The sequence below is a fragment of the Alexandromys fortis genome, unplaced genomic scaffold (genome assembly GCF_014885135.2).
Source record: "Alexandromys fortis isolate MF-2015 unplaced genomic scaffold, M_Fortis_MF-2015_v1.1 scaffold_149, whole genome shotgun sequence".
NCBI lineage: Eukaryota > Metazoa > Chordata > Mammalia > Rodentia > Cricetidae > Alexandromys > Alexandromys fortis.
Window position 1 is genome coordinate 1,044,276 of NW_026068025.1, and position 9,290 is coordinate 1,053,565.

A 9,290-nucleotide genomic window follows, 5' to 3' on the forward strand; every position below is an offset into this window, starting at 1 on the left:
ATATAAAACAAAAAAAAAAAAAAAAATATTTTAAAAAAAAAAAAAAAAAAAAAAAAAACTGATACTTGGTACAACAAACCACACAGCGTAGAACAATTCTAGCTTAGAAACATGCTCAGCAAGAATAGAGAAAAAAAATAACAGTCTGTTGTTCAAAGTGAAGCGCTAACACCTATTTCAACAGCCAGAGTCCCAAGGACCTCTCTTCGAGCTCTGACAACTGCAGCCACGCCCACGCTGTACTGAAAAGCAAGCCCCCTCGCTGTCCATAAACAGAAATAAAGTTGGAGTCACGTGTTTCTCACAGACGGACCGACGCAGCCTTACCTCACAGCTCAGGCTCCGGACACAGGCCTGGCGGACGATGCTGAAGAGCTGGGGGTGATTGGGGTGCTGGTGGCTGACGTACTTGATAGAGGTTTCTTTATCGTGACTGATATAGCCCGGGTGCCCCACAGCAAGTGATCGGCAGCCCTGTACACAGGAAGAACAAGAAACCTATAGCTAGAAGCAGGTGACAAATCTAAGTGGAGAAAACATAATCCTTTTTAAATTCTTAAAAAACTCTCTCCCTATTTTGAACGGCTCTTGGGGAAAGCATTCCCACCTAGTGGCATACATAACTTCACTTACATATTAATATGCATATGTGTTTCTTTCTTTCCTTTCTTTTTGAGAGGCAGGATTTCTCTGTGTGGCCCTGTCTGTCCTGGAACTCACTCTGCAGACCAGGCTGGCCTTGAACTCAGAGATCCGCCAGCCTCTGCCTCCCAAGTACTGGAATTAACCGGCACGTGCCACCAGCGCCTGTCTTGTATCTGAATAAGTATCATGTTTCTCTGTGGCTTTTCCAATCATCTTTAGTGTTTTCTTCCCTTCCCTCTCCCCACTCACCAGAGCTGGTTCCTTCCTTCCACAGTGTTAGTTCTGGGGATCAATCTCAGGCCATTTATCGGCTTAGCAGTAAGCACCTTCAAACACTGAGCCATCTTGCCAGGACACCCCCATTCCCGGAGACCACCAAATTCTTTCAAGACAGTCTCACAGTGTAGCCCAGGCTGGCCTGGGACTTGTGAACCTCCTTCCCCAGCCTCCTAAATGCTGGGACTACAGGCATATGTTGTCATGTCCAACTTCTTCTTTGTATAGAAATAACTAGCTTTTAAATTTAGACTTATCTTAGACTAAATTTAACTAAGAAAATCTGGACCCAAGGGCCGTCAAAGTTCTCTCTACAGCCAGCAGTGACAGCTCGTAGGTATGATGAGCCTTCTATTGCTTATCTCACCCAGTCCCAGCAGTGGCCCTGGAAGGGAAACCCAGGAGGAAGCCCCACTGTAAAGTCAGCTGCGGCTTGGATGAGAAGCAGCAGCTGGACTCAGGGTGCACAGCTGTGCCACCCTCCTGAGCGATGCTATCGGCCCCAAGCGGCTCCTTCCTGGGTCGGAATGACCTGCAGGCAGGGGTCTTAAGTCACACGTCAGCCAGAGGCCTCGGTGTCAGTGCAGCAACCCAAGAAGCCTCCACTGTGACTTCCTGCTGGAGTGGAAGTGGAGCACAGGGTGTAAACCCAGAGCCTCCTTACTCGTGCTGTTGCAAGCCAAGGCGGTGTATTCTGCAGGGGTCCCAACCTGGGACTACACCAGGTAGGCACTGAGGCAAGACCCTCCCCAGGAGATCCTCCAGGACCCTCGGCGCCCTGTCCCTTTAGCTCTCCCTCCCCTCTCACTGCTCCGCAGGCCTAAAGACCCCTTCCACATTTGTTCCGCTACCCAGTCCCTGTCCCTTAGCGTCCCACTTTTCCACATGATGAATGACAATGACACCTGATTCCTGTCCACTCTGGTGACAGCTGGAAACCCCTACCCAACCCACCCAACCCAGCGGAGGCTGTGTGGGACTGCCACTTAGCTCCAAGTGGCACCCCACTTGGAGTGCCACTTGGAGTGCCACAAGGAGGATCACCCAGATACTGAATCGGTTAAAAAGGCTCCGGCTGGCATGATGAGAAAAATGCTCTCAGAACCTTGGGGGAAGTCTCTCATGTTCCCCCCTTTCTCAGAAAGGTAAAACCATCTCAAGATCTCAAAGACACTTGCCTCACACATGTCTGATTTCTTGGGCCCAGGGCTGCTGGACTCGGTGCTGGCACCCTCGGCTGGGCTATGGGCACGAACCCGGCTGCTCATCTGGATGCCGCCCTCCTCTTCCTCGGCCTGCTCAACCTGGCCAGGGCTGTCCCCACTTCCAGCACCCTGGGGCAGGGGAGCGTGTAGAACCTCCGTGCAGAACAGAGTGCGGGGGCCATGGAGCTCGCAGAAGTGGCAGAGAGCGACAATGGCATTCATGGTGCCGGGGATGCCAGAGGCCTGCAGGGCAGAGACACTGTTTATGGGCTTGCCCCTGTCCATGCTACGATACCACGCCCAAAACACTGACATACCGGGGCCACAAAGGTAGTCCTGGCAGGCTGCTGCTTCCACCTGCCGGCACTGCTGAGCACCCACTGTTTAATGGTTGGTACACCAAGGGCAGGAGACACAAGGGGAAAAGACAGAGGACGAGAAATATGAATAAATGACCACACAGAAAGTATTCGCTAGAACCGCAACAGATCCCAGAAGCAAGCACATTTGTAGGCACCACGGGAATGATGCTAAGAAACAGGACAGATACTAAGGAGGGTCCTTCATCTATCATCATCACCTGAGAGGCAAGGTTTGAGTGCTGGGATGCTTGGGGTGGGAGTTACCTACAGGGATAAACACATCCCACTTCTGCACGGGGAGACTTGGAGCTGAGAGGAAGTAGGACCAGGAGGAGTTGGCTACACAGGTCCCAGCGGAGCTGAAGGGAGCAGAGCGTGCAGACCAGGCAGGTGGGCTGGGTCAAGAGATGGGCAGACCCAAGGGCGGATGTTGATCTCATGAACACTTTGGCCACAGCCAGGCACCTGGCTTGTTTTAGAAATGGCAAACGTGCAGTGTTCTGACGAAGACAAGCACGCTCTGATCTTCACCTTCGAAAGCCAATGTGCAAAAGCGGACTACAGGTGCCAGTCTCGCTGACCACTGAAGGGTAAGGGGGCACTGATAGGTGGCGAAGCCAGACAGCACCAGAGTTTCCAAAGTGAGAAGGCAGACTCTACTGGAGGGAAGAGAGATCGTGGATCATGAAGAAAGGAACGGAGGCAACAAAGAGGGGCAGGGGGGGCGCTGGGGGTGAGGTCTGCAGGGTTTTCACCTCCACGGAGAACCGAGTGAGACAGCCAGGGCCTCAGATACGGACCATATGACTTCCACAGATCCCAGGGCCCTCCAGAGAAGGTGACAGAAGAGCCATCCTGCTGGACCACAGGAGAGAACGGGGTGCCACTCATCCTCAAGAGAAAGGCAATCCTACAACCCGCTGCAGCAAGGACAGGTCCTAAGAAATCATGCAGACACAGGACAAGCCCTGGCTAACCTCCTGCTGGAGTTGGACTTGACCCCAGGGAGGTGGTCAGAGTTTAATGGGGACAGTTTTAGCAGAGAAGATGACAGAGCTGAGGTGGATGGCGGTGAGGGCCACCCAACAGTGTGAGTGCCCAATGCCCATGAAGTGCCACGTGCCTGGAGAGTTAAATGTTAGGTCATATGTGTTTTAGCGCAATTTTAAAAAAATGAAAAGCAGCCAGGCATGGTGACACACCTGTAATCCCAGACCGCCCCAGAGGCAGAGGCCAGTGCAGTCTACAAAACAAGTTCTAGGCTAGCCGGAATTAGACCCTATCTAATAAAAAGCAAACAAACAATACAAAACAAAACAAAACAAAAAAAAAACTGGTCCCCCGCAGAGCCACATTCAGGGTCCCTCACTGGCAATCATGTGATTTCTAGAGGAACGAGGTAAGAGTGGGTACTGGTGTTCCACTCGAAGGGACGGCGGACCTGAGGGGGCTGTGGTGTTGGGGAAGTCCGTCTCCACCTGATAAAATGATCTCAAACCAGCAGAACCTGGAGCCTCTAGAGAGGCAATTCACTCCTCCTGCAGCCGTGGGGTGGGGGGCAGCTGTGGGTATTTGTTCCCTACTTACAGCAAACAAGAAAAGGGGTTAAAGATCGGCATGCCTGCCAGGCGGTGGAGATGGCAGTGGCGGCGGTGGCAGTGGAGATGGCGGTGGCACACACCTTTAATCCCAGCACTGCCATTTCCAGGCCGGCCTGGTCTACAGACCGAGTTTTAGGACAGGCTCTAAAGCTACACAGAGAAACCCCATCTTGGAAAACCAAACCAAAGCAAAACAAAGAAGATCAGAATGTCCTTGGGGTTCTGACAGCCGCATACCTGACCTGTGAACACTGCAGACCATATCGGCTGGCTGGAAAAGGTCTGGGATGGCATGGCAGGTCAGAGTGACCCTGTATTCTCCACGCCCATCATATCCACAGTCACATGTGGCAACTCAAGACTAAACCAACCATAGCTAAGCTCAGGTCCACAGCCTCATCAGCCAGGTTTACAGTATTCACACAGGGCTCAGAATCACCATCTGAGTGTGTGGGTTCCAGGATATTTCCATTTTTAAAAAATTGAAAAGGGGGGAAAAAGCTCCAAAGGAGAGTCCTACGCAAGGCAATGTACAACTTTTTAAGTCTCTAAATACAGGCGAGAAGACACTGATCGGAACCCACACTGTCATCTCTTTTGAGGACATCTCCCTGGGTACTCATCCCCTGGAAAGTCAGGTTCGAATACGACCAAGGAGATGTGGCCAGGCAGACAGCACGCCTGGGAAGCTGGCAAAGCAGGAACTGAGCGTACACCTCACAAGTGGCCGGTGACAGACAGCTGCGCCTTGCTCGTCTCCAGCTCCTTTGAGCTGGCACTCTAGTGCTCTGCAGTCGGTTCCCTAAGCTGGCAGGCTGCCCCGGCCCAGTCCTCTTGGGTTAGACCAGGGTGAGGACCAGCGAGTATAAACGACTGGCAAAGCAGGTGACAGAGACCTGGGGGTATGACATGTGGCCTGACTGTGGTGTGAGACGCAGGAGCTGGATGCAAATTCCCAAATATGCGGCAGACCTCTGTCTAGCCCACTCCTGAGCACTCGGTCTCCATGTGCCTGTCCTTACAAACTTGCTCCTCTAGACTGACACCCCCGTCCTACCAACTCCCATTTCCTCACTTGTTCTAGGCTCTGGGACCTATGTTGCTTGTATTCCCTTTACAGATGTTAAGTCAGTGGAGACTTTGTCTAAATAACTACAATCCCTTCAGTGTCCACTGCAGCTCCCAACACATGGAAGGCACCAAGTTACTTGTTCATAGAGGTAACTACTGTAACCAGAGAAACTGGAGGTATTTGAGACATTTAGACACAACCACAGTCAAAGCAAAGTCTATGAATCTAGGGGCAGAGAGAGGGTTCAAAGGGTTTACTACAGCGTGGTCATTGACCACTGTCGTTTAAGGATCCATGAGAGCCTGTCCTGGTGGCACACATCTGGAATGCATGCACTAGAAGGTGCCAGCGGGAGAATCAGTCAGCTCTAGCTACATGGAATGATCCAGGCCAGCCTGGGCTACGTGATACACGAGACACCGTCTCACAAACAAGAAGAGTCCACCACAGGGGAGGAGATAAAGCAACCAATAACAGGATAAAGAGGCTGGGGACCTAGAGGAGTCAGGACCCAAGACAGACGCACACATCCTGGGAATGGGGCCACAGCCTCTTCCGAGGGGCATACAAGGAAGAGAAACAAGCCTCTTCCTGGCAGAGCATGCGTGCGAGAGCAGCCCTTAGCCAAATCCCAGCCACATGTGCAACATCAAGACGAACCTTATGCTTAACTGATCACAATTCCACCATCCCGCTGGACGAGTCAGTTGTGGCAACTGCACGCAAACTCAAGGACCTGAGGTTTTCTAGGGAAAAAAAAGAAAGAAAAATTAGACCTAATTCTGAGAGCAAAGTCTTTGTAGTTTCTCACACTGTTTTGTATGTGGCGCCTGGATCCCGGTCAGGAAGTGGCCGGTTCTTCAGCAGCTCTCCAACCCCAGTGTCCACCACGTTTTCACTGAGCACACTTCCCTGAGCGTCTAATCGCCCACCTTCCCCGTGTCTATTTGCAGCTGAAGCTAGTCTCTTCACCGTCATATTTACATTATGAGGCAGGCTGTGCCTGTATGCTGTGTGCCCACACCACCTAAGCCATAGGCCTGGCAAACCAGACCCACCCCATTCTTCCCTGGTGTGCCCTGGCTTTACCTCATCTCTATTTCTTGTCTTCTCATAGTGCCAGGCCACTAAGAGTGCCTTGTAGGCAAACAAGGGGTTACATGGACCTCCACTGAAGTCAGCAGCAGCTGTGACTGTCTCCCACAGGAAATTCAGTACTCCCAGCTGCCTCCCTAGCTAGAGCAGGGTGGGTAGAAATTCAGCAGGGGACTGTATCCACAGCTCAGAACTACTCTCCACTCCACTACCGCTGCTGCCAACTTCGGCAGGATTTCCTTTAGAGAGCGCCCAGTCACTTGACACTTAGCAAACAGTGTCACGTGCCACGACCTCTCCACTGTTGAATGACAACTGTAATAACTCCGCACCTTCAGCACCACACTGCCTGTGGCCTTTCGTTGCTGCGACTTCTCTCTGCTGGGCACCAGGGTTGGTGCCAGGCTCCCAAGAGCTGCAAAGCCAGCCCGTACTCTCGGCAGGTCCTCCTCCTAGCTCCCTAACGCCTAGGGCTGCCTGTGACCTCCTCGACTGGGAGCCACAGGCTAATCCCAGGGCTAAACGTTCTTTCCAGGGCACGAGGGCGAGTTATGCAGTCAGAGAGAGAAGTGCGATGTCCTGCCTGCCCTGCCCTGGGGCGACTGAGCCAGGCAGACAGACCCGCCCGAGGGGCATCCTAGGACGGCCGTAGAAAACGGACGTGTACTGGCAGGACATGGCCAGTGGTGCTCAAAAGTAAAGCAATGACCCCGACCGGGGGGTGGAACCCGTCACCTCCCTCTGCCCGGTGTTTACCATCCCCGCCTTCCATTCGGCCCTAAGGCCCAACACCAACCCAACTTGGGCGCTCGCCGTGTCCTGGACGCCGGGCCGGAACCCGCTCGCGACTGTCGGAGCCCGCAAAGCCGTTGCTACCGAGCTACCCCCGGCCGAGGGCTCGCCCGCTCCGCAGGCCCTGCACCGAGCCCAGCGCGTGACCCCGTCGGACCGAACCATCCGCAGGCCTGCGGAGGGAAGAGAACGCCAGTGCCCGGCTCAAGCGGGGGGCGCCGCGTCCCCGGGCAGATGGCCAGGATGCTTCGAGCCATGCTGTGCAGCGTCCCGCTCCGCTGCGCCAAGGGCAAGAGCCCCGCGCCCACGCGTGCCCCTCGGCGCCGTTTGTCACCCCCCCCGGAGAAGCACAGATGGTTCAGGCCACCGAGAGAAGTCATTCTGCAGGGGTGACGTCAAAACTAACATTTCAAAAGAGTAGGAGGGAATTAGCCGGCCAGTACCCAGGTCCCTACAGAAGACGAAAAGGAAGTGGAGGAATTTCCTCGGGGCGCTGGGCTTTCCTGGCTCCACTCCCCGCCGGTTAGGTTGCCGACCGGAGCCGGCTTCTCCCCTTTGCAAGAAGTGGAAGGTGCGGACGTGTCCTGGCATGGAGGCTGGTGACAGAGGAACACAGGACCGCGCATGTGTGATCTGAGCCCGACCTACCTTTGCAAACTAGCTTTCAAAATAGTTCAAGGGTTGTGTGTTTTGTTCAATGGTAAGGGCAAGGCCCTGGGTTCGGTTCCCAGCTGTTGTGTGTGTGTGGGGGGGAGGGAATGAGGAAAGCGCGCGCGCACACACACACACAAATTAAGGACTATTTGGTTTGGTTGTTTATCTTTTTATGACTATGGATTTAATATTTATTAGGAAAGGGCTTTTTTTTTTTTTTTTGGTTTTTCGAGACAGGGTTTCTCTGTGGCTTTGGAGCCTGTCCTGGAACTAGCTCTGTAGACCAGGCTGGTCTCGAACTCACAGAGATCCTCCTGCCTCTGCCTCCCGAGTGCTGGGATTAAAGGAGTGCGCCACCACCGCCCGGCAGGGCTTTTTTATATAATAATATTAGACATCTTGAAGGACTGGAGAGATAACCCAGAGGTTAAAGGCACTTGCTGCTCCTGCACAGGATCCAGGTTTGGTCACCATTATAGACATGGTGGCTCACAACCAAACTTAACTCCAGTTCCAGGAGATCCAACGCCCTCTTCTGGCCACCCTGGGCACTAGGCACACATGTGATGTACGTACATATATGCAGGTAAAACACTTATATACAAACAATTTTTTTTCTTTCTTTATTTATTTATTATGTATACAATATTCTGTCTACATGTATGCCTGCAGGCCAGAAGAGGGCACCAGACCCCATTACAGATGGTTGTGAGCCACCATGTGGTTGCTGGGAATTGAACTCAGGACCTTTGGAAGAGCAGGCAATGCTCTTAACCACTGAGCCATCTCTCCAGCCCATACAAACAATTTTTAAAAATCTTTTTAAAATAAGCCTTAAAACAAGATTACAGATAGCATATAGTTTGGAACTTCCAGACACTAGAAAGATCATCAACAAAATCTGGAAGGAAGGGGCTGGAGAGATTCCCTCGTGGTTAAGGAGAATTTGCTGTTCCTGAAGAGGACCTGGGTTAAGTTCTCAGGCTCACAACCATCCGGTGGTTTGCGCAAGGTGCAGGCAAAACACTGGTTTGGCTATTTAAAACTGAATTTTAGGGCTGGAAAGATGGCTCAGAGGTTAAGAGTACTGACTGCCACTTCCTAAAAGTCCCGAGTTCAATTCCCAGCAACCACATGGTGGCTCACAACCATCTATAATGAGATTTGGTACCCTCTTCTTGTATGCAGGTAGAACACTGTATATTTAATATATAAATCTTTAAAAAAAAAAAAAGAAAGAAAAAGCCGGGTGGTGGTGGCACACGTCTTTAATCCCAGTACTCGGGAGGCAGAGGCAGGAGGATCTCTGTGAGTTCGAGACCAGCCTGGTCTACAAGAGCTAGTTCCAGGACAGGCTCCAAAACCACAGAGAAACCCTGTCTCGGAAAACCAAAAAAAAAAAACAAAAAACAAAAAAAAACCACAACGCTGAATTTTAAGGCCATTAGTGCCTCACTCTGTCAAGCTGTGCGCAGTGGAGTTGCACACCCCATGTTGGCAGGCCAGGAGGATGCCCAGAATGTGGTTCTCAGGAAGTGGGGAAGCTTCAGATGGTCTGAGTGGAAGTAATTGTTAGGCTCATTTGTTT

General features: G+C 52.2%; 1 protein-coding gene across 6 annotated transcripts in view; it reads right to left on the bottom strand.

The window, feature by feature from the left end:
• Positions 1-7,187, bottom strand: part of Flcn (folliculin) — an 18,858-nt gene extending 11,671 nt beyond the window's left edge. The window contains exons 1-5 of one of the 6 annotated variants that reach the window (XM_050163587.1): positions 7,053-7,187; positions 5,822-5,907; positions 2,444-2,506; positions 2,100-2,369; positions 328-474 (exon numbers count right to left, since the gene is read on the bottom strand). In XM_050163587.1, the coding sequence (XP_050019544.1) occupies positions 328-474; positions 2,100-2,348 (396 nt within the window). In that variant the 5' untranslated portion in view covers positions 2,349-2,369; positions 2,444-2,506; positions 5,822-5,907; positions 7,053-7,187. Of the gene's footprint in view, positions 1-327; positions 475-2,099; positions 2,370-2,443; positions 2,507-5,821; positions 5,908-6,588; positions 6,985-7,012 lie in introns of those variants that run through there. The other 5 variants (XM_050163586.1, XM_050163590.1, XM_050163588.1 and 2 more) reach the window with 5 other exon arrangements.
• Positions 7,188-9,290: the final 2,103 nt, after the last annotated feature.